Genomic DNA, 25,777 nt, shown 5'->3' on the forward strand with positions numbered 1-25,777 from the left:
TTCATGAGAAACAGTAATTGGCAAACAATTATGCAAGTCCCAAAGATTACAGGCTGTTAGAACTTGAGAACGAGGAAAGTACGGACTAACCTTCTCGGTTGGCCGCGGGTGGCTAGGTCAGTTTCAGCCATGCTGCCGAGGGTACTGGTGTGTCTTGGTGCTTTCTGGAGCTTCAGCGTGGCCCAGCAACGACTAGACCTTTATGAAGGTTAGTGGCTCAAAATTTATGTTTATAACTAAGACATAAATGATAGAAACATGTATAAAGAGTTCGTCTTTCTCATAATATCATCAAACTTATAATATTTCTGTAACTACTATTCGATATTTGACAGGTTAGCTTAAGCAAAATATAAAAAAATCTTTCTTCTCATATATAATTCAACGTTGCTTAATTTTGCCTATAGAAAAACATATAATCGTAAAGAAAAATTATAATTTTAGAAATCAATAAAGACACCAATTTCATATGGAGTATTAAACAGGGTAAATAAATTTATACACGGATTTAAGTAAACAAATTTTGGATATAATTTACGATAAATAAAGTAAAAATAATACATTGACTAAGGAGCTTAGTTTTAAGTTCCCATCTCTAAATGGTATTTTAAATTGCTTTTTTTGGAACACTACTTGTGAGAAGTATGATTTGTCTGTAAATTTTTAATTAATTTTGAATAATATTTTTACAAACCTTGTTCATAAAACGATATGAACAGTTTCATATTCAGTGATAATATTTTAAGGTTTGTTCAAATACTTTTTTCTATTTAGCGTAGACATCTAAGTGTTTATAAACAAATTAACAAACAGACAATCTTTATTACCCACGTTATTAAACCGATATCATGTAGTGAGTACACAATGATCCGAATTTAACAATTAAACCGAATTCAACAAAAAGTCACACGATGAAATGGCACATCAATTTACTCACTTTAATTACAAATTTGTTTGTGCTGTGGATTTATCGTTGTCATCGCGGTACCCATAAAACCAATTTAAATCTTTTACATACTTAAAATTACATACGTGGACATATTGATCCCAAAATCAGTGCAGATATTCATAGGCCAAGTGGAACATGTGCGCAAGTTTCAAGTCTCTAAGACCTGTCTATTAGGAGTTATCGTTTGGACGGACAGACGGACAGCCAACGACAAGATTTTAAGAAGGCCCTGTCTGGTCTTTAATGATAGGACAACAGGGAAGTAAATACACTTTACAAACATAACCATCAGTCACAATGAACTAATGAAAGAAACCAGAGAGTCGTTAACTACGTGTATTTTATAGTTTAAATGCAAAATGCTTGAAACTATAAATCTAGTTTTAACAATCTGAATCAAGTTAAGCAACAAGTTATGAAAACTATTACTTTCGACAAAGCGAATAATCCATTATGTCTACAAAATTACTTGAATTCATGAGCTCATTATGATTATTATAATATTATGTTAAAATTTGAACAACAAAAATGTTAATACAGTTCAGAATTATTGGGTAAAGACATCACTGCACCTAGATTTTCAAGGTTGTATTTTCAGGTCTGCTACCTCGTTCATAGCTGTTGCCTTCCTCGATATCAATAACCTTTGTCCAATAATTTCTGATAATATTTTCAAGCTATGTGTCCTGACGTACATGTTTGCATAATGAAGAAAATCAATATTTTGTTTGGGGTATAATTATTAAACATTTTAGATCATTTTGAGGGCATAAATTTAGCTTAATTTAAAGTTCATTTCTTCATTGCTGAAATAACTAATTAGTAGAATAACTATTTTAGACAATCTGTATTCAAATTCACAATAAAGAAGAAAAATGTAATACAAAGAAAACTTAGAGTTTCAAGGTTAGAGAACATTTTTTACAGCCTGCAAAAGGTAGTACGGTAATTATCGTTTTATTCTGAATTTTAATTTTTTAAGCATTACATGTGCAGAGAATTGTAATAATTTTACCAAAAAGTAATGACAGATTCACTGTGATTAAATATTTAGCAGATAATGATGTGATATATAATATTTATTTCTATCTAAGTTATACATTACATGCCATCTTTTTCAAGTAACTTTTTTACCTCACAGATAAAGTTGTACAGTGTCCTAAAGTATCAGCTATTTTATGGAGTAGATATGATTAAAACCAGTGGCAAAGTTAGAAAATAAACCAGGTTTACTAACACTGTGAATTATTCAGGAGATATTTGCAAGGAGACGCCAGGAGCGTTGTGGACTTGTAAGGCAAGGAAAGATTGTCCTACTGCTGGAGGTTTGAGCGATGGCAATACAGTTCAAGAGTGTAACAGCCAAGGCTCGGAGCCTATAGTCTGCTGCGAACCTTCCCTGAAACAACATACGGATGTGGGAGCCAAGACGAGATTGAGTAAGTAAACGTTCAATGTTATTGAGCAAAATCACAGTTATTTGACAAAACAGATCTATAAATAGATTTATTTCAATCAATTCAAAGAGAAACATGTTTGTCAGCGAGCAGTTGAATTATAGATTTAGGCCTTCTCAAATCCAAATGTGTACATCAACTTCGTTACCTCAATTTAAAACAGGAGATAAGTTATTACATTTATTGAACTGTATGTACAAAACATAGATGTGAAGAGAACTATGAAAAAGCAAACAGTAACAATAATTTTAAACGTGGATTGTAATGTTCCACGTGGAGATGTCTTCAGAAGCCATTACAATATTTTGTTGCTATTAGTGACATTGTTTTCTCATTTTTTATAATTATAAATACTTTGGTTATATGCAGTTTTATTTTTGGATAGATTACAAATTTATTAAGTTATTTTTTTAACATTCCAAGTGTACCTAATTGGTATAGTGTGTAATGTTTTTTATTCTGGCTGGAGGTGTTACCCAGCTACTCCTTGGTCGAAACTGATCAATCAATGATCTTTAAAAGACGGCATATAAAGACTAATATGCATACCACTCTATAAGTTATGTTATAAATGAGGTCCCAAAAGCGAGCTGAATTTGCAACTTCGTTAACCCAGATATGCCTGAATTATTTTTTTTTAATTTTTTTTAATTCTACAGTTTTTTTTATACTATAAATGTATTCTTCAACACATTTTAACAATAATTGTAAAAAATTTCATCGTCGTTTAGTAAATAATGGGTGGCCTATATATAGGACAGTAGGAAAATATGAGTGAAATGCTAAAATATTCCAAAAATGCTTTTTATTTTTAGAAGGGTTACATTTACATTGGATATATATATGTTTTATGTACTTAATTCAACTGTGTTTTTAACAAAGATATATAAAACAAGCTTAAATAAAATTTTTTAGTAAGTGCATTTGTAGTTTATGGCTTTGTGTGGTAATCAATAAAACATTTAGTATGAAGACCAACATCACACTTTTGGCATCTGGTAGTGCACTTGGCATGGCAATGCCCACATCTCGTTTGCTTTTCCTGAGGAACAACAAGGTGGTCCAATCTGTCAAACCTGGAGTCCACTTTTGATTGTTTCGATGGCCGTCCAGCCTTTGACGCGCACCCTTTACCAAATGTTTCTAGCAGGTTACAGGCAAGTCTGCGTCTGAAAGACAAGTGGTCAAGGTTCCCTCCCGCATGGCGGTGAAGTTGCCAGGCATTTTGTTCTGCACTGTCAATGCAGTCACAGATCAGAGGGAAAATACCACTTCTTACCTCTGATTTGGATTCGGTACAGGCTCATATTTTGATCGCACCGGTCCACTCCGCCCATTTTTTTGTTGTACTGGTGTATGAGGTTTGGTTGAGGGATGAAAGCATGTTTCTTGGCTTTAAGTGAAAAGCGTTTTACCTGATGTATGGGTTGTACACCAACAGCATTTGAAACAACAGTGACAATACTGTTGTCATTCCATCTTGCAATAATTAAATTTTCATCACATACTTTTTCGTATTCAAAAGTTCCCCTTTCTTTCTTTTTCAAATCTTTACTATCAGTCAGTGGGCACTTTGCTATTCTGTTCTCTCTCACCGTACCAATAGCTCTTATATTCTTTTGGGACAGTTTTCTCAAACAAAGGTAGACCAGAAAAAAAATTATCAAAATACAAGAAGTACGGGAAATCACCATTCTTCTTCAGAACATCACAGTACTGCAAAACAACACTGGCACCAAGGCCCAAGTGTTCATACTGAGGGTCCAAGGTGTGGCTGCTCCCTTGGTAGGGGTCTTTCCAAACTACATAGCCATTGGGTGTAGCACCAACCCAAATTTTGTAACCATAGCGAATAGGTTTGTGTTCTCTATATCTTTCCAGAATTCCTGAATCTAGATGGCGGTGTCTAGTGTCCGTCAACGGAAAAAATGGTTTCGATTTTCTCAGTTCTTGAAGAGTCGCGTTTTCGCACATCACTCCTCATGCCGAATTAAAGCTACTACCGTACTCTTTCGGAGCTATCATGGTGCTATCTGCAATCGTAATTATGGTAATAACAGTAATAATATTGTTTGCTAACTGAGATCAACTTAAACTACCTCATGGCGTAGAATCTACAGCTTGGAATATTGTACTTGTCCGTTCCTGTAAGCTGTGGTACTGAACGCGTTACGATACACTGACTGCAATGGCATATAAGTTAATGTCATAGATTCGTAAAGTAGAAGTGAGAAATTATTTAAATTGATCTTGTTCATTTTCAGGGAGGTCAGTAAACCTGACAAGATCTGGTTGATTGAAAGGATGTATTATCCACTCATTGTTTGCATCTGGTGCAAGAAAGTACTTCCTCAATGTACTTGCTAAGTCGGTCATATGTTCAACAATAATGTCTTGAGCCTCAACAGGTAGACTTTCTTCAGATTTGGTTAGAAACTGTTGTAACACAGGCGATGCCTACAGCTTCAGTTTTTCAATCATTGCTTCGATTTTGCCTCTTACTACGAATATTTAGGTATTAGGTAATTTCATATTCAAGTTTGAAGTATTAAAATGTATAAATAAATCTACCAAAAACGTAATTTTACAAAGTAACGAAAAGTAGTAGAATTTTTCTCTTCAAATGAAATCTTAGTGTTTTAGATCAAAAAGAAATATTCTTACTTCATCAGCTAGTTCGAAAAACGCGGGAGAATGTTTCCCCAAGAGATCCAACGAACCTCTGTGTGTTAAAACAGGCGTTCATGCTCAATTTCAATTTCCTGACATAGTTGGGGAAACAATTCGAGAGTTTAAGGGTCATGATTTCATATAGTTGACAATTTTTACGATTTTGTACAATACATTTTTAAACTCAGTTGACATTTTCTTCATTGCCAACGCTTCTCTATGTATTGAACATCGTATTTACACGTTTGGCGCTTATGGCATCACCCGAGTCATTAATCCAGTTTCGTGACCCGCCGCCGCTCCTGCTCATCAGTAGCTAATCCTACACATTTATTCCAATTTACAAAATAACATTACCAGCAGTCTATATATTTTGCCACGTTTAGCAGGGTAGCTCTGCGGACCCCTTGGTATGGCCTCGCGGACCGATGGGGGTCCGCGGATTACACTTTGAGAAAGTATGGTCTAACAACACAGGAAATAAGAACCTTCTCACTCGGACTTCTCACTGAGGGTAATAACTAGGATCAGTCAACAGTATCCGATAGTGTCCTCCAGACTCTGCATTTAGTACTTCGTATTATACCTGACCGTGCGATCGTGCTTTGAACAGTGTTCTAGGGAGACATCGTATGCAGTTAAATTTAAGCGTTCTTAATTTTTGGAGCGTACTTTTGTATTGTAAGCGTAATGTTCATTACGTTTCATTTAATTACAAAATTGTGAAGGTTCGAACCTGACAATGTTCTACCATTTTCCTCTAATCCAACATTGAATTATTTATAATAATTTATGAGAGTGAAAAAGTTACTATATATGATGTTACAGAAATGTGAAGAAAATCAACCAAGTCTGCATTTGCAACATCACCACACATTCTAGTCTGCTCATTAGTCCTCACCCACCAAGCCACAAACACAACCAGGATGCTGTTTATTGGCAAGCATGTTCCAGGCATAGTAATGTCACGACAGCCTCGTTGATACGTCAAACGTCATTTCCTTCACCTTAATTTTGATTATACGACCGACAACAAGTTATTGTAGATTGTTACTTAGGTAATAAGACGTAAGATTGAATGATAAATTATGTATCTAATATTAGTCTAAGCAAGAATATATCACGTGTTTGATAAATTATTTTTTACATTGGAAGCAATCATACATTTTTTACAATAATATTTTTTTAGTGATAAAGTAAATAATTATTTTTGCATATAAGATATTGGTTGTTTACAATTTGCAAGCAAAGGTTGAGTTTGTTTTCATGAGCCTTACCGGTTGTTAGGTATGAAGTCAACATAATAAAACTACTCAAATTAATGTAAATGGTTGTTTTTATGTGATATATTTTTGCAGTGTGCTAGATATACGTTTAATATTATATTAGAGCTATACTTCTACCCTCTGTATGTTAGATATATAATAATTAACCAATGGTGATTAATTCATGTAAACGATTGAGCTTTTGATTTGTTTATTTGTTTGTAGTGTGCAAGAAGTACGCAGAGTATGTATACGTTTCTGGCACTCTGGATGACGGAGATGTGGTGAAGTTAGACACATGTGGGTTTATAGAGCCTTTCAAAAGGAGCGTTAGAAGTGTTGGTATGAATACTTCGCCAATGGAATTCCCTCACATGGCAAGTAATCTGTGTTTTTTTTCAATATTTAAGTGTATACAGAACAGTTAAGTGTTTATGAGTTTGAGTTGTAACAGTACATTTTATGGTTTTAAAATATTCCTGAGTATATTGAAAACGTTGACTCAAGATTTGATATAAAGGGGATTTAGTTAAATTTCATATGGAGTTGTTTCTGCATCTGGCAAGAATGTACTAGACGAGTTAAAAACTAAGTGTGAAAGGTCTAAACCACAGATCGCGGAACTACACGCAATTAAACTATTTAGACGTGGGGAAGAAAGGCACACAAATGTTAGCAACACAAACACAAGCAAAGTATATGGATGAAACCTATCTGAAGCTAGAGTATACTCTAGAAATGTTAGATTCCAACAATCTTGAACACAACAGCACCAGAGTAATGTACTGGCACTGAAACTTCTCTTCTTTCACGAATACTCTCGTAAAGAGGATATTAAGAGTAGATTACTCGTATATAATTTGCTATAACACGTCTGACGACATTCACCTTTTAAAAGTATAAAATGTCATATGGTAAACAATTTGTTCACTCTAGAGAGTGTCCTATAAAATGTACAGAAAAGTTTAAATGATAGACTTCAACCTTAGTAGTGTTGATTCAAAATATTAGTTTAGAATTACACACTTTTAACAATTTATAACATAGTATTAACAATTTGATGAAAACCATTTTTTTGTTTTTGGACATAATGCATATAGGCATTCCTTTCTCAAACTTTGTATGGCCACCTTCTTGAAACCTTAAGTAAGATATATTGAAAAACTGAAAGAATAAAGATTGTTTACAATTACGGGATATACGTAAAAAAATCTGTTTCATTCTATATTGTGAACTAGTCGATTTAAAGTTTTGCTCGACTGTGAATGGACGCCACCTTGAAAGTTTTCTTGAGTTAAGACTGACTAACGAAATCATTCAAGCCGTGTGCAAGAACTAACTTTGACCTAAGTAAGTCTGGTTATTTTAAAAACTACGGCCGTAATTGTGTTCACAAGTTTGCTTTATATTATATATATATATATATATATATATATATATATATATATATATATATATATATAAACACACACACACACACAGTCAATAACTTACAGGGCGGTAGATGTAAGTTCTAAGTTAGCAACATGGTAGTTGTACAATCGCTGGATTGGATATTTCTTTATTTCTATTGTTTTACTCGCATTGTGTAATTACTATACTGTTAAATCTTGTTTATTGTATACATATATTTTTTAATATTGGTTATCTACTCTTTTAAAATTAGTTTAAAATTGGATGTTCCGTTGCGCACAAACCTCTATCAACGTGATGAATACACGACACGGTCAGATACACTGATTAATAATTGCTGTTTTTATTTTATTGTTTTGTAAATAAATAGAAATTAGATTTAACTGAAAGAAAACAAATGTAATGTTTGGAAACGTTTTAAATAGGGAGTGACACAGATTTTACTAATTACCTTTTGTAAGGTCACCGATCCAATCCATCACACATATACTAATAAAAGATACTTTCTTCGTATGCCACTGTCAGTTGGGTCAATCACGCCTCTAAAAGTGTACAGTAAAGGAAATAACTTATCCCTCCAAACAAAACAAATAAAAATTATCTTTTCAAGGATAGATACATACTCGTGTAGAAAATAATCATAAAATTGTTGTTATCAAATTATAAACACATTTTAGCTAAATCACGTATGTTGAAATATAATTTTCCAATACATTGATTGTTATTTGCATAAAATAGTGTCAATACAATTTTAAAATCAGTTTCAAGTTAAGTATTATTTTGTGAAGTGCCTTTTGATAACTCATTCATGGAATAAAAAGCAGCTTTTTCGAATACGGTTTTACATTTTTTTTAGATTCAGTCGAACAGTTCTTTAAAGTATGCAACAAAGAATTGAATGTTTTTGGGCCAACATATGGCATAGACATTTTGAAGGTATTGTTGTGGTGATTCGGAGATATGTGTGTGTCGCTTTTGTTTGAATATGAGTGATCGTGGGTTGGGAAAGACTTCAGGTTGTTGAAGGTAAACATGACAGAAAATATATATTGAAAGAAAATAAAGTGTCAAGGTTTTCATCGGTGAACTCTCCTTGATAACTTTTACGTCTACCTAGGCACCATAAGAACTTTTTTACAGTTCTAAAACTCTCCATAACGAGTTTTACTCCTTAGTGAGGCTGAAGATGAGACCATATATAATTAAGAAACAAAATACCAAAATAAATCAGCCTAAGAGGATTTTCACTTATAAAATTGCGCAAGCATTGGACTATTGTGGTTTTCCATTGTTGTAATAATAAATAACACAAAAAGTGAGTTGAGATTTTTTAAACGTTAAAGCAGGCTATCCAACAGCGTTTTTGAAAAGTTGATTAAAGAATTCTAGGAGGTCTTCGCTGATAAATCCACCTCCGTCAAAGCCACAGGCAATGCAGGAAAGGAATTCTACCGAAACCCCAACCACCAGAATTCCTTTTTTTGGAAGAGGACCCAACCTTAGCAAAGAAGCCTACAAGGTCTTAACTTGGAAAGTTAAAGAAAATCTTCAAGGAGTACCACACCCCTGTTGTACGTCGAATTAACGATTTAGAAGAAACATCGAACCTTGTTCTGATCAATCTCTAGCTTCCACTCCAACAGGGCTGGTGTACAGTCTAAGGTAGATTTTCAAACTTTCACCTTTTTAAAAGAAGTTACAACCTCAGGAGAAAAGTTTCTGCGACTCATCGAAATCTTCATCTTTTTGAGCTCAACTCCGAAAAGCGCTCCTCAACTATTTTCTAAACTATCTGCAACCAATCGGCCATTGCATATACTAGTAAGGCGATGTGGGGCGGAGTCTTGGTGTAACAACCATGGGAGCGGTAATAAAGTGAATGACCGCTACACTATGTCGCGATGGTCGGGGCGGCATAGACACCGGGGGGAGGACACCCCCAACACTCCCCCTGGCTTGTTTCTCAACACTAGTATGGAAACAAGAGAAACTGAAGAAAAATCAAGGATTTCTGAATAAAGTTTTCCTGTAAGGTATAAATGATAGATAGTTGAGAGTTAAATCACATCTGTTCCTCTTTTGTAATTCTGAGTTAATTTTGTAAAAATGTATTTGCAACCCGTTTTTTGCAATCTGGTACCAATTTTGAATAATTGAATATTAAGGTTTGAAGAAAAGTACATCAAAGCATATAAGTCAGAACGAATTTATTTCAATAAGCAACAAAGAGGAAATTTGAATTTTTAAGAAAATTGTAAGGAATTTGGTTAAATAACGTTTAGAATTCCAGTAGTCGCTATTCGCACATTCACTGGAGGTCAGTATACTCAGAAAGACGGAGTACTATCAATGACCTTCTGTACCGTAATGCGCCTGCCACCATGAAAATGTTAAACTATACTAACTGTCTGACTATAACACATTAGTTAAGTGAGGTGGAACCCAGAAGTCGGAAATTATACCGTTTAAGTGTACTTTTATGTAATATGAAGGAGAGCTAAAATAATTTGAAATACAAATAGCATTCAACGTAAACATTTTAGATTTTGAATAATTTTATGACCAAATAATTGTATGTAATGGGTTCTGTTTGAGAGAAGTACAGTTATTACAAGTTTTATATTATTATTATTATTTAGGATTAGAATATTTATATTAATAGACTCTGGGTCAGGTCCTTCGATACTCCATTGTATTAGTTTTTTTTTAGTCTAGTTTGCACATCGTCCTGAGCGCTTTCTGACTGATTAAAGTTTTTAAATTTTCTATAGCTCGACGTAATCGTGCTCTGTATAACAAAATATAGTATTTTAAATCTAACAGATGTTTGTATGTATACTTTTCAGAACCACATACGTTGATGTGAGTGTTTATATCTTCCAGGAAATGAATAGAATCTCGGCCACCACAACCCCCACACTTGTTACTGACGTCGTCACGTGATATACGCTGGGGTCAGGTGACGAGACGTCTGTGTACACTTATTTACGCGTAATTGGTGACACCTCTGGGGGTCGCTCAAAAGGAATCCGAGACGGTGCGGCGTGGCGCGGCCCCTAGGAAACTACGATCTGTTAATCATCCTTCAAGGATTCATAACAGTACTATAGTGGAATTCACAGGAACATATCCAGAATAACGCAACATTGTATAGGACCCTGGTTGAGAAGGATCACGAGAAGATGGAGGGCTTAGGCTCGGATAGGGCAACGGCGTATGAGGAGCCGGTTCCGGTACCGGAAACACCAGTAATAGAACAGGATTCACCGGTTAAGAAGTCGTCTAAAGGAGGAGGCACCGGAGCAGAATTCGCGGAACAAACGCAGATGGCGGTAGTGAGGAAAATGCAGGAGACCATGGTGCTGCAGATGACGTTGTAAGCAGGGATGGCGGAGGATAAGGGAAGAGCTCTTGTTGGCCACGCAGACAGGGGTTGAGCATATCCACCACATTGAATACCCCACAGATGACTCCTTGTCTCACAACTTATTAGGGAGTCGGTGCGTCACGCGCCGAACCCACTTTGCTATCCTTTAGGCAGGGCAAAGCTGCCAGGGGTGCGTCCCACCATACCCCGGAATCTCCTTGGATACAGGCCGAGCCTGGCGAGTGTACTCGGAATTACCTGCGTATTTGGGTAGACCTACCCTTTATTTTGATTTGTAATTTTTATTTGGCTTACTTTGATCTCATCCAAAACGCCGAGAAAGGATGAGGACAACATGGTTCAAATAGTTAAGACTATCTTAGTTTTAATTTTGTAATAATGGGTTTATTATGCTATTCAAATAAGAACCAAAGGATTTATTACAGACTACTGTCACATTGATTTATTCCAATACAGTTTTATTTTTATAGGCCTTGATTGGATATGGAGAAAATAATGCTATCACATGGCTTTGTGGTGGAAGCTTGATCAGCGAGAGATATGTCCTTAGTGCCGCTCATTGCAATGACGCTGGTCCAAAAAGGTATGAAGAAAAGTCTGATTAGCCTAGTAATTATTTTCAGTCCAAACAGTTTTTGTTTTTTTAGTGTATTTCGTTTACGTGAGTAATAAGTTATTAAAACACCAACACGAACTTATATATTTACAGAGGACTTGCAAGATGGGTGAGACTGGGAGATTATAACGCTAAGAACACCGACGATGACGAGATGGGGCTTGCGAAGACAATGAAGTACGAGATCATAGAGAGGATCATCCATCCGGAATACCTTCGGCGCAGTGTGTACAACGACATCGCGTTGTACAAGCTGGAGAAGAATGTAGAGTTCAACGAGTACGTCAGACCGATCTGCTTGCAGACTAAACATCAGTTTGCCAAATCCTATGTCATTGGTGCAGGATGGGATCCTAACGAACGCTGTAAGTATTGACCATTTTCCTGGTCCTCAGAAGGGTTCTTTTCTGGTTGGTTCATTCCTGTCAATAAAACTAACACAAGGTACAGCGAAAACCGCAGTGCTAATTTCTCCAGTGGGTACCAGGAGTCGCACACCACTAACCAAAAATAGTGAAGCAAATGATTGCCCTACAGTTTTAGTACACTCTGGAGGATGATTGTTGGAGTAGGTAGGTTTCCCTTTCTTTTAAATATATTTGCAAAGCATAATCGTAAGCAAAAGCCTTTTACTGCCCGCCATGATTGGTGAATGAATTGATGGTGATGAAAAGAGATGACCCATTTTCTTCCAAGGTAACGAACCAGAATTAATGCCCACCATCACGTCCTACTGTGGATGTAACGTAGGACATAGACAGAAAAAAGGAGAGCTAGCCTATATCCTCAATCTTATCCAAACCTTATATCCCTCCACACTAGAACCAATGCAGACGTCAAGAAAGTGCAATGAATTGTACCCTCAGTTTTTTATCCTGTGTAATATAATTAATTGTTTGATATTTATTACTTTATAGTTTCACTCACTCAAATCTCGTAAACATTTTGTAACATTATTTAAAAATTCAATGCTTACAACAAGTGTAATGCCTAAAAGTGGTTTGAATTTTAAAAATGTAAGGATTTTCAACCTATATACACAGCATAATATTTGAAAAGGTGTAGATTGTAAAAAACCAGATTTTACACTTGTATACTGTAAAAAAACAGATTAATGGCTAGGTTGTTACGTCTAATGACTAAACCCGGATCAATACTTATTGGTTATACAAATTCTTTAAATATTTTAAATATAGACCCATTCTAGTCTGACGCTCTCTGGTAACAATATAAAAAAACTATTGTCTTCGTAACAGAAAAGTAATTGAATGTACTTTTCAGTCTCTATTTTCTGATGTGGTGAGGCATCGTGTTTTCCTCCATTGGCGTTGGGGTTCTGTTTTAAATACTGACACAAAATTAACTATTGCACGTAAACTAACTATGTTTTCGAACAATTTCGAGCTTATAGGGATTCAACTTAGACGTCAATTTGATACGAGTAGATGCAGTAAAAATTCCATAATCCTTGTTTATTCTGGAATAAAAATAATTAAGTAAAACCATTTGCTAAGTGGTAACTTCAGTTCTAGTGGTTTAGCCGTATGTCAATAAATGGAATTGATTTATATAAAAGATATTATAAATCCGATATTGGCATTTCTGACTATTTAAAGGTTTTATTTACTAGCTTTTGTATATGTGGTGAGCTGTGCAAGTATAAATATCAAACCAAGCAGCGTTAAAAAGCAAAATTTAAAGGTTTTTCTAACTAAATTTATCCGGTGCATTTAAAAATATAACTGAAATTTGTAAAACAGAATTATTTTTTCAGAATGAAAACCAAATTTATATTAAAATAGACTAAAATTGCACGCGATTGGATAGTAATATTTCTTATTCTCCTCAATATTACTTCAAAGTTGGAAATAATGAAAGCGGTATTGTTATAACGTATTCTATAAATTAGGAAAATTATTCATCCCAACAATATAAAGTGCCTTAAAAGTCGTACACACCCTCCATTAACTTTCTTATGAATAGAAATAAAGTGAATTGCTTTTGGGAATGTTTATATAACTAACTGAGGGTTGTTCTAATACACGAAAATCTTTTACCGCCCAAAATGAGGTTCTTTGGAAGTAAGTAAAAATGTTTAGATAGGAATACCTAGCAAGTCCCAAAGAATATTATAAAAAGAAGAAGAATAAAAAAGTAGGGTTCTTTAATGTTATTCTATCAGACCTGGTGGCAAATTAAAGTTTCCATTGTTTTATAAAACCCTATTACTTATAGATATTTGTTATGACAAAGAAAATTTGGATTCAAAACTGCGTCTGACTTTTGTTGGGCTTTCAGTTGTGGTGAGGTGGCAAGGATGCTTGTTCTGAATTCATCGAGTTGGGCTATTCTTTATTGATGGAACTTAACTAATGTTAAATACATGTAACAAAAAGTTGAGTTATCAAAAAACTATCCTATTTGTGGGGGAGGAGGAGAGCAAAATGTTTATACATAAAAAACTCCTCAGTTGGTCATATCAGCTCTCCTTCATATTACATAAAAGTACCCTTAAACGGTATAATTTCCGACTTCTGGGTTTCACCTCACTTAACTAATGTGTTATAGTCAGACAGTTAGTATAGTTTAACATTTTCATGGTGGCAGGCGCATTACGGTACAGAAGGTCATTGATAGTACTCCGTCTTTCTGAGTATACTGACCTCCAGTGAATGTGCGAATAGTAAATAACTTTATTTCTGTTTATAAGAAAGTTAAAAGGGATTGGTTTTGGGAGTTAAAAAAAAATTTATTCATAACATCAGGCAAGTCTAATAAAGCGAATGAAACGCTAAATTTCAGAAAATTATATAGCATTTGATACGGATAGACTGAATCGGAATAACCTTCTAATAGATAATATTACATAATGTGTGTATATGTAAGCGTTAACTTCTAAATGTATAAAATGTCATTCCTTATTCCTTTTTACTGCATTTAAATGGATTATTAGTTAAAAAATATAATCAAGAGAAGTCAAATCAGAATCAAAAGTATTTATAGGTTTTTTTAAACTAATCATTACTTCACAGGTTTCTTCCCACAGTTTGATATCCTTAAGTATTTTTTCAGTACCCAAACTAACATTATTTCACCAACTGTTTAATTTTTTTAGTGGGCAAAAATAATGGTGTCCTGCAAAAAGTAAATTTGACAATTACTCCAAGAAAACAATGCAGTGAAGCCTATGAAAGTGTTAAAGCAACAGAAAAGCTGAAGAGTGGAATAGACGATGCTTCAATGGTCTGTGCTGTAGACAAAGAAAATGCAGACCCTTGCTTGGTAATTTATAGCTTTTTATTGAAGTTTATTATTCTTTATATAGAATGTAATGTAAAATGTATGACAATGTATCATAGTTTTTAGAACTTTTAGATAAATTAATGTAACTTACCCCAAGAGTGCCAACATTTTGTTATATGATTACAATTAACAATAATATTTTTTTATCAAATTTTGAGAAATTATAGCAAACAGTACATTTTGGGAATAATCGTCACAATATTTTGGAACCATACGGAGTATTTGGGATTTGAGAAATAAACAATTTATAGATAAGTATATCTATTAAAATGGAAGCCAAAACTATTACAAAACTAGGGCTGATTGAGATTTGAGCTCAGTTAGCTATTAATTAATTGTCACTGATTACAGACTCATCACATTTTTTAGAAAATTTTGAACTGTTGGGATTAAAACTATAGATGATGTATTTGATAAACCGGACACAGCTATGTCGTTGATAAGTCGTTTCTTTAAAATTATACTAAATCTCATACTAAAAAGCGATTTAAAATATTAACTACAGATTTCTTAGTATCCCATGAAAGACAAGGTTGAATTTATTAGGAATTCTTTTTTTAATTAAAAGTTATTAAATAGCAAATCATTTGGACTTTCCAATGAAACATAAACTGTATTATCAAATATCAAACTATAATACTCGTATCTATCACGGTTAAAATTTGTATTGAAACTGTAATATTATATTTTACAGCTTTTGAATCATAAATATTGGATGATTTCAATAAGAGCAGCACTTTATTAACAATCTAATAGGGCAAGAATTTCAGAAAACCTTACTAATTCTATCTAGAGTAGAAAAACGTTTCACAATAATAGTTAAAAATAAAGTTTGGAAGAATTCAATTCTCGTAGAACACTTTTATATTAAAACTTACAGTAGTATTGTAAAGCTGAGTGTGGAGTAAATTAACATCAATATATAAACTGCACATTTATTATTCCACAGGTTGACGCAGGAGGACCTATTATGATACGGTTGACGACGCCTTACTGCATGTACAGTCAAGTTGGTATCGCCTCTTTTGGGACTCAATGCTCTGGTAACAGACCAGGGGTCTATACGCGAGTGTCCCGTTATGTGCCTTGGATAGAGAGCATTGTATGGCCTTGACGAGGACTTTTCTTCACCCTTGTATAGAGGACAGGGGGATATAAGGATAATATTGTTTAATGTTATATACAAACATTACTGAAGAATTCGATTTACTTTCCTTTTATATCCTTTTTCATCTATTTGCAACCAGCCAGTTCCAAAGCATGTTTAGCGAGGCTTACATCTCTACAGTTCCTTGAAGTGACTCAAGAACTCCAAACATTAAAAATTGTAGTTTTAAAACGGTTCTAGGGGTATCAAGCGACACGTGTTGAATGACTTTATTATATTGTGGTAACCAATGTTCAAATCAGTTTACATTTATTACTATAACCACACATCTAATGACCTGATTACATTTTATAAATTAATGACACTATAGTAAGTCTCTGAAGCAAAATTTATTTCCGGAATTGACATACATTTTCTACTGGCGCATCGTAAACACGCAGATATGTGCAGAAAAATAACTAAACAAATAACTAAAAAAATAAGTAAACAACAGCAAGACTAGCAGAACAGCAAGAAAACTAAGGGCATTTATAAAGTCTACTCTAACATTTTAGAAGTTTTTCTGCAATAGTTCTCCTGCACGGACTAAATAAATTGTTTTATCTGTATCGCTTGGACCTCCAAACTATGGTGACGTGCTCAAGGTAGATTCGGTCCTAGAGTCTGCAGAGAGCTACAGAGGAATTCTTGTTGGGAAACAGGAGGATCCATATATCAACACATAATGCCGTCCTTGGTCTCGATATATTCATCGAAATCGCTGACTTTTAGTAATTATCAAATCCTTGCTTTTTAGGAATTATTATAGGATTCTCAGAGTTCACAATAGCTAGTCATAGATTTATAATAATAATAATAATAATTAACTAATCATAAATTTTGCTATATTTATTATTAGGTATATGCGTTGTTTACTACAAGTTTGTTACAAAGTTTTCCCTTATCTATCTTTCAAACTGTTAGGTTACTCCAATGAGTGAAGCAGTATTGTGATACAAATACTCCGAGATTATTGTTTATTCTTGTTATACTGTATAGGAGTGATACGAGTATAAATTACCATTTAATTATTTGTTGAGCGCTGAAAGATGCATCTCCAGCCAATTGCTGATGATTAAATCCGATTTATGTCTGTCTGTAAGCACTATGAGAGGAGAATAAGTTAACTGAAAGCGTTGAAACCAAGTGAAACTCTATCTCTATTGCTTCTAAATCGGTAATGAGTGTGATATACATTGGTTTATTGAAAGTTTCAAATTCTATCAGTTCAAAAGTGAATACAAGTAAATTGGTCTTAGGGGCAACTATGTTGGCAACGAGAGAAACTCAGAATATTTTACAACACAAACTAGCAACCAGCGTACATTGCAAACATTAATTATGATTTGGAATTTTCCAGTAGTTTATCAACACAGTATGTGATACTTAGTCAAGTAAATTTATTCCTAGTTAGAATGGTTGACTTCATACAGAGCTTGAACGTTTTAGTCTGAAATTTCATCTACATAGCAAGATTTCGTATGGGATTTTTTTACTGTCTTTTGTTGACTAAAATTTTAAACTGAAATTGAAATGGACAGAGAATGTATATAGTGGTGATTTAAACGTTTCAATTAATTACATTTCTTGTCTTTCTGCTAAGCACAAATAATAACTTCATAATAACTTTACGAAGACATTCGCAACAATACGCAATGTTAAATCTTTATATAATGAACGCTTGTATTAACTCATAAGAGAATTTGCATATACCTTAGATAGTGCTCTTGTATCTTCTGCTAGTCTTTGTTTATTGGCATGGTTTTGCAGATGCAGGAGAACTCATTTTTTATTTACTTGTATATAGGAGTTGCGCAAATAAATGTTACAGTAAATGGAATTAATTGTAAAATCTAGGTCTGTCATGACAGAAATTGGCTTAGTGTTTAGCGTAGTCTGTCCCACCAGCTGATGTGGAAAGCAGACTTCTGTCATTTTGCGTTTCCGCTTGTGTACATAGTGACTTTCAAATTAGCTAATTTATAAAGTTATAATATGATATGAAAATCCACATACATTAAGTCTACATTGGCATTAAAAATTTTAATTCTTCCGTTTATTTAAAGTTGGTCTCCGGGCGAGGGTGATGTCCGCTGTGGGGTGAACGCCAAGTTTGTTTATAGCATTGCTATAATAAAATGTTAGATTGTAAATGTTATTCATAATATTTTTTGAAATTACAGCATAATAATAACAAAAATCGTGTTTTTGAAAGCACAAAAACTAATAGGTATATATTATTTTTTTGAGCTTATAATTGTAAACAGGACATTTGTTACTTTGATCTTTTATGTCCTTGAAACAAACATTAATTGTGGTCGACATGGATAGTTTGCATGGTGAAAACTATGTAATGGAAGTAAACATCACTCTCAACAAGTATATTAAAAAATTTTTTATCCTCAAAAGTTAAAGAAATATATATTTTTACACAAAAATTTGTAAACAAGTTTATTTTGATGAGTTGCAGATGGGTTAAAAAATATTTTACTGGCATGTGCTATTTCAAAATATAACAACAATAATATTAGTTGCACTGTTCTTAGTAATGATTAATTCTTGTGTCACTATATTATTTCTGTTAGTTTCAAACTACTAAGCTTATGAACACAATATAGTGAATATTGTCAAAGGATCATTTAGTGATTTAATGGCACCTATTCCTATTGGACAATGTAGCCAAGCTCGGCCCCTGATTGGTAGATTAGTCTGTGATGGATGTTATGCTGTTGCGAAACGATAGAGCGATATGCGTCCCTCATTTTATATACCGTTTATAGGGAATTATTAAATAAACTGAATATAAACTGCGATATACTACAAGGTTGAAACGATATAAAAATATGTCACGTGGTTATTTCCGGAAAATTCAGCAGATGAACCAGAAGAACGTGTGTATTATGTTTAGTTTAATACATTGGCCCTAAGAGAATTGATAGGTCTGAATAAATAAAATAGAATAATAATTTGGTAAGGGGTTATTGTAATACTTTAATACATGCGTTCATTATCAGCTAGTATCCTTGAGCAAGTCACACCAAATCCGTCTCTTTACTCATGTAAATTGGAAAAATATATTTTTATATTAAATATTAATAAATATTTATTTTACAGACACGGGAAATATGATTTTTTCATCCGAAAATAGAAGAATTAACATTGTAAAATAGTTTCATAGACGTTCAATCGTTATATAATCCCGTATACTGTCCTGTACGACAGTATTAATGTAACAGGCAAACAAATACCATTTATACAATCTGGTTTCACGTAACGTATAGTATGTTAAAGTTGTAGTTATAGACTTATTGCATGCCACTATACAGTGACCAATGAAGACCTTGACGAAGATCCAGAAGTCAGATAAAAACTAAAATGTTGGAAAATAATCTTTTCTGTTTATTTCAAAGAAATATGCGGATTTTTACAACCGAAATACGAGTATAATTTATTTTAGAAATACAGGATTCTAACAAAATTTATATGAGCGCCATAAATAACCTAGTTGTGAGACTTCAAAATGGTAACGGACGCCATATTGGACCGAATGGCACCAAGCTGGTAAATGACAGCCAAGATATTTATAAGATCGATTTTTCTACTAATGTTTAACGCGTTGGAGCACTTTTCCTTCCATTAGCTCGTGGTGATCAGACAATCTTATGAGATTTACATATATCCGATAGTTAAAAACCTGTTAAATGTACAAACATGTTTATAACAAACATACATTGCCCATTTATTGAAAACGTGGTTTAAAAAGCTAGCTAATGAACTTATACAGGTTAATAAGATAAGACAAATTATTTTACCATAGTTGAACTTGCTTCAGAATTTCATTCGCCAGTTCGTGGTGGTAAAAATGTCTTGTGAAATTTACAAGTGCATCAATTACAAGTAATTGACACACAAAGAATCGTTCGAGAAACAAAAACATTTTTTGTAACAATCATTTAGCCGAGGCATGTATAAGATTAAATGTTTTATACATTTTCAACTTGTATGGGCGTTTTAATCTATATTTATCATTTACACAAACCGCGTGGTTTGGGGCTATGTAGTTCACGTTGTATGAAGTAAAGTAGACATTTTCTTTAAGTGATACTATAAGGAAAATTGAAATAGTTAGAACAGTTATACAAAACGTACCTAAACCCTTTAAGAAGTATTAACATACAAAGCACACTTTCTGATTTTAACAACCATGAAAACTATATATGTTAAATATGAAATACACATCCTAGGTTCAAAGATTAAATTGAAAAATTATTTCGTTATTGGCTAACGTTACTGGAGCCTGCCATTCGAGGAACTGGTGAAATTTAACTGTGCCAATATCTCGACTGTGAAAACGATATTTACTGAAAACGACTAACCTCTAGATATGAAATTTGTCATGGAGATAAGTTTCAATATAAGGAACACTGAGTACAGTGATGGTCTTGGTTGAGTGTTATAGAATATCTTTTGTATTGGTATTATTTAAAATTATATTAGCAACGAGAATATAGAAATATAAATAAATTTGTGAACAAAGTGAATCCAAACAAATAATTTTAAAATGTGATATATCAACACAAGCAGCCTAACTATCCTGACGCACACAGAATTATACTTCAGTAACCTGGTGTGTAGACATTTATTATTAAGACTGCTATGAAACCCAACTTAACGAATGAAAATGAGAATGTGGTGAGATATCGAAAAGGATATCATATGTAGACCTTTTCATGAAACTTCTGCTTAGACAACAATGAATTCTACTTGTATGGTGGTGCATATTCAACCATGGAATTTGGCTGAGGGCCATTGAATTAAATCACTTTTAAATATCAGATTGTAAATATTCCCAGGGGGCTGTACATATTTCATTTTTATCATATTTCTTCTATCTTTAGCATGTCACGTAACAAGTCGTGTGGGGTTCAATACTACTTAATCTGTGAATACCGTCAATATTATTGATAGTAAAGATTATTTCCAATAGAAATATTTGGTATTTAGTGTGATTTACTCCTCTATAGATAATTGTAAAGGATCGATTTAGAAAATACCACATAAAGTATTTTAATTAAACACAAGCCTTTGATTACTTAGATTTCTCGGTTGGATTTATGCAGATAAAAACTGTCACTGAATATTTACACAATAAAAGTTAATTATTGTTTTCAATTCTAACATTTGAATATACACTGACATGATATAATTTTGTAGAATCCGAAAGGCAATCTTCAATTTATATCCGTAGCCTGAGTTTTCCTAAATTCAATAGAGAAATGTACCGTAAGAATTAATCGGTTTAAAGCTGCGCGAGTTTTGGTGGAGCTTTTTTTCTCATATTAAAATTATTTAAACTTTAAAAACTGCATTAAAATTTTTTCTCATATCAAATAATTTTAAATTGATATATATATAAAACTAACCATCTGAAATATAAATAAATGTTAACGATAAAATTGTTGTTATTATTTCTATTGATTTAAAAACACAGGTGCTGTAGTTATGACATTTAAAGTGGCTCTATTTATAGACCATATGTAATTTTATGTTAAAAAGGTCAAGGCGGTAAAGTCAGTAAGGGGTTTAAATATTATATATATATATATATATATATATATATATATATATATATATATATATATATATATATATATATATATATGTATATATTTATATATGCAACAGGTGAATTAAGTTTCTACAATTATACTCAGCAAAATCCCATGGACACAAATCCACCATCATAGAACTCTTTTTTGTCTATATAGAAGTGAATTTGAATGCAAAACTTACAACCGACAAAAAAAAATTTTTTAGCTAAAACTTTACCACATCTCATAGAATGACATGCGCTATCTCGAACTGTATATATATGAAGCTTCATGCAGAATTTTATATGCCAGGTCTTCTCGAGATGTCTTGCGGACCGATAGACTGACATATAGAAATTATATTTTTCAGCTTCTCGAGCGATTGGCTTCACTAACGTGTAATTAATGTATGAGTTAAATATAACTGGCCTAACCCGTAAAATACATTACCGTACCGTAGACCAGAAGAAAATATATTCTTTAAAACGAATAAAAAACTAAATGATTTATTGATCCGATCGATCTATTATATTGCGTGAATGTGAAATAACACGGCAATTGTAGAGAAAAGGCCGGATATTGCCAGTGGAAGTAGAATTAATGTAAAGTGCAGAAAAAGTATCGTTTATTACACCATCATTTTAGTACCATAATTCAGTAGCAATGAACAGAGCAGGTTTCGATGTAATAAATGGGTTCTTTAATCCCAAACGTTGGTCTATAATTAACTGGCTTTTATGTCCCATTTAAATTATGTATCAAAGATGCCTTTGGTTGATTCCAGCTCAGTTAAGTAATATTTATTTCGGTTTATTATAACTGAGGGCTAATTTGAGGGCTTTTTTTAATATTGTTCGATTTATTGTTTAAGTAATGGTAGATTAAACAGATTTATAGGATTATGCACAACCATTTTAACAGACAATGCCCATTGTCAAATGTTACGGAAAACTATATATATATATATATACTACATAAATACTATATACCTGTATACATAAAGATATATACCTTTATATATCTCTCAGGCTGAAAATGTGACGTGATATACACAATTTAACACACGTTGATTCCCGCCAGGAAGTGCTACATGGAGGGCTTTACAAAAGATCAAAACCAATCACTAATAAAACCATAAATGTTACAAAAAATACTTCACTTATCATGACTCTACAAAAAAAATATCTTCTGTAAATAAACAAAATTAGTCTAGGAAATCGACCAAATATCTGAAACTTAGTGTTATTGTTTCTCGTAACAATTACGGGTGGAATTTACGTAGGATAAAGTAGCTTCTGACATAGATATTCAATGCGTGATTGGAAATTCAACTTCACACGAAGCTGAACCTCAAGGCACGCTGAGCTTGCTATTTATTTCAACATTTCTGTTTTAATCCTAAAGGTGAAAAGTTACAGGTCTGCTTTTATAAGAACATTTATTTTTTCAATCTTACCGGATTAAAAATAGTGTTTTCGAAGTGAATGTTACCTTTCAATCCAGTTCACCGTACTCTCAGCTCAGCATCTGGACCCTAACGCTGTCACAAATTTGAATCTGGATTCATGTTCGTCTGAAGAGATTTAAAAGTGGGCAACGAAGATGCTGAAAATGAACTCTTTAATTCGTTTTATCATTAAAGACTCATAAAATATAGTGTAATCCAGTTGAAGAGGTATTTTAATTATTTCATAAGGAGCACAATTGCTTGCACTCTTTTAGAATCGATCTCTAAGGACGGTGGCGCGAGTTTTCTATACACAAAGTATAGTGGGAAGGGTAGATTCAATATGAATGTTGAGTTGTTGAGAATTTTATTGAAAATGTCTTTGACCTTTGACGTTTTTCAGAAAAGTAAAGTCATATGTTTATTTCATTGAATAAGGTAGCGAATATTGAAGCGTACAGCCTTAAAAACAATGTGCTGTGTCATAAAAGGGTATATAATCCCGTCGTAAACCACCAGCAAAACTTCCCGGGGAGCACAGGTTGACAACTCATTTATAAGGAAAACACAAAAAATTAAACCTTTTGCAAATCACATTAATATGGTCAGTGTGCTCTCCAAGAAACTTTGTGACGCTAAACATTCAAAGTTATAGTTGTAGTAAATATTTCAATGCTCACAGGAAGTTGAATTTCATGGCTCTGGGGGAATATTTTCGGCACTGTTGGATTTGGAGTTGTGGGACTAAAACTGATTTTGGCTCTGACGGATTAGGAGATATCGGACTACCCATTTAATTTAGACATGCAAGTAGATGAATGTAATCTCCCCCGTTCAGCTCCTGAAGCTCTGGCCTGACCTATGATGTTCATGTTGCTGCTTCGGATGACCCTTGCGTGAACAACTTAAGTAGCAGTGATATGATGCCTAAAATCATCAAGAAATATCATTTCTGACATGACCAAATTGTGCCAGATGATTATGCACGACGGATGTGATATAACACTGTACATTAATATATATCAAACATAGAGTGGTGGAATTTTAAGGATTGATATTAACTCACAGCCACACCCCTCAGAAATGAATGATATGGAAGAATTTGCCTCGATACGAGTTAGAGAGTTCTTAATCTTTATTACGAGACTGACTTTAGTAAGCGAATGGTTGTGAAAAGTTCTTACTTCTTTTAATTTATTGCTTTTAGACTAATGAATGTTAAAAATTATAAATAAGAATAAGCGCTTTAATTTGGTCTTTAGTTCAATCATTTAGATAGTTGTATCATCCAACATTCCAGATTAACGTTATCATATATAATACAATCATATGGTAGATTAAGTTATCAATTTGTACAAAATTGAAGTATATGTGACGATTATACGTGATAAATATAAATATATAAAAAGGCGTCCTGAAAGAGGCCTTTCTTTTTCCTAGTGAATCTAATGAATAACATTTAAAATAGAAATACTTCTGTTTGGAACTGAATGAGATAACTAACTTACACATAATGCTTTTTTATTTTAAGACGCTTTCCAGGTTCAGCAAAACAGAAATAAAGTACCATCTTCTCACAATAAGCTTAGCAAAATAAAAATGGTAATAATTACGAGTAACTCTCATATTTCAGAATAGCTGAGTGACAGGAGGAAATATGTTTTGACATATAGACATATTGTGGAGAAAAATATTTGTATAACTAATAAGTAACTTTTGCTAAGCAGTTTACAATAATGTTTGTTTTTGGAGTGACACGATGTCTTAAAAGGTTTCCAGATAGCTGTCACACAAAGTTTTTAGTATTAAACAGTACTTAAGCTTCGCTGAAGCTGCATACAAAGATTTAAGTCTATCTTGAGGTGTCCTGTAGACAGATAGAAAGTCGGATAACCTTACAGAATGTTTTTAAATTTCCCCTGTCAGTTAAAAGAGAAATTATTTCAGTCTATACAGGGTAGGAAGTCTACCAAATTCCATTGTCGGACATCCACCATAGCAGATCTTATTCTTTTCTACGTAGAAATAAAGGTTCATGCACAATTTAAAGTCAACATATAAAATGTTTCTGGAGATATCTTGCCATATGATACATTCATATTTTTTCATTAAGTTTGGTTTTCATATCAGTGCTTATATAATAAAAGTTAAAACACCGAGTTACAAAAGACGATGCATGCTTTCTAGCAGTTACAGTAGTATAGATGTATTAATATATCACATGTTACAATCTCATATGCATATACTCAGATTGTTTACAAATAAATTGTTTCTGCGATTTTCTAGTTTCCATTAAGGTTACCAATAAGATCGATGTAAACATGTTTGCTGACGGTCACTTAAATGATATAGGGTGCCATCCACCATCATCGTACTCAGTATTTCCTACACAGTAATGAAGACAGAAAGACATTTTTCCATCCGCTCGAGAGAGAAGGCTTCGCTAACGCTCAGTTAATAGAAGTACAGAACTAACGGTAAATACTATAACTGTAGCAATTTATATTCAAATTAAATTAACCAATTACTGC

The 25,777-nt window shown here is 33.3% G+C and overlaps 1 protein-coding gene across 1 annotated transcript; it reads left to right on the plus strand.

The window, feature by feature from the left end:
- The first annotated feature begins 105 nt into the window (after nt 1–105).
- LOC124371617 (venom protease-like) lies at nt 106–16,261 on the plus strand. Its single transcript, XM_046829967.1, has 7 exons — nt 106–208; nt 2,203–2,388; nt 6,567–6,718; nt 11,613–11,725; nt 11,852–12,123; nt 14,874–15,040; nt 16,011–16,261. The coding sequence occupies exons 1-7, from the start codon at nt 130–132 to the stop codon at nt 16,173–16,175; spliced, it is 1,134 nt and encodes a 377-aa protein (XP_046685923.1). The 5' UTR covers nt 106–129; the 3' UTR covers nt 16,176–16,261.
- The last annotated feature ends 9,516 nt before the right edge of the window (nt 16,262–25,777 follow it).

This window comes from Homalodisca vitripennis, chromosome 1 (genome assembly GCF_021130785.1).
Source record: "Homalodisca vitripennis isolate AUS2020 chromosome 1, UT_GWSS_2.1, whole genome shotgun sequence".
Taxonomy (NCBI): domain Eukaryota; kingdom Metazoa; phylum Arthropoda; class Insecta; order Hemiptera; family Cicadellidae; genus Homalodisca; species Homalodisca vitripennis.

What these genes read in the sequence shown, in the direction of transcription:
- LOC124371617 (XM_046829967.1), top strand. Translation starts at nt 130, where the DNA reads ATGCTGCCGAGGGTACTGGTGTGTCTTGGTGCTTTCTGGAGCTTCAGC. An exon ending in ACGACTAGACCTTTATGAAG is followed by an intron (nt 209 to 2,202) that starts GTTAGTGGCTCA and finishes TGAATTATTCAG; the next exon opens with GAGATATTTGCAAGGAGACG. An exon ending in ATGGGATCCTAACGAACGCT is followed by an intron (nt 12,124 to 14,873) that starts GTAAGTATTGAC and finishes TAATTTTTTTAG; the next exon opens with TGGGCAAAAATAATGGTGTC.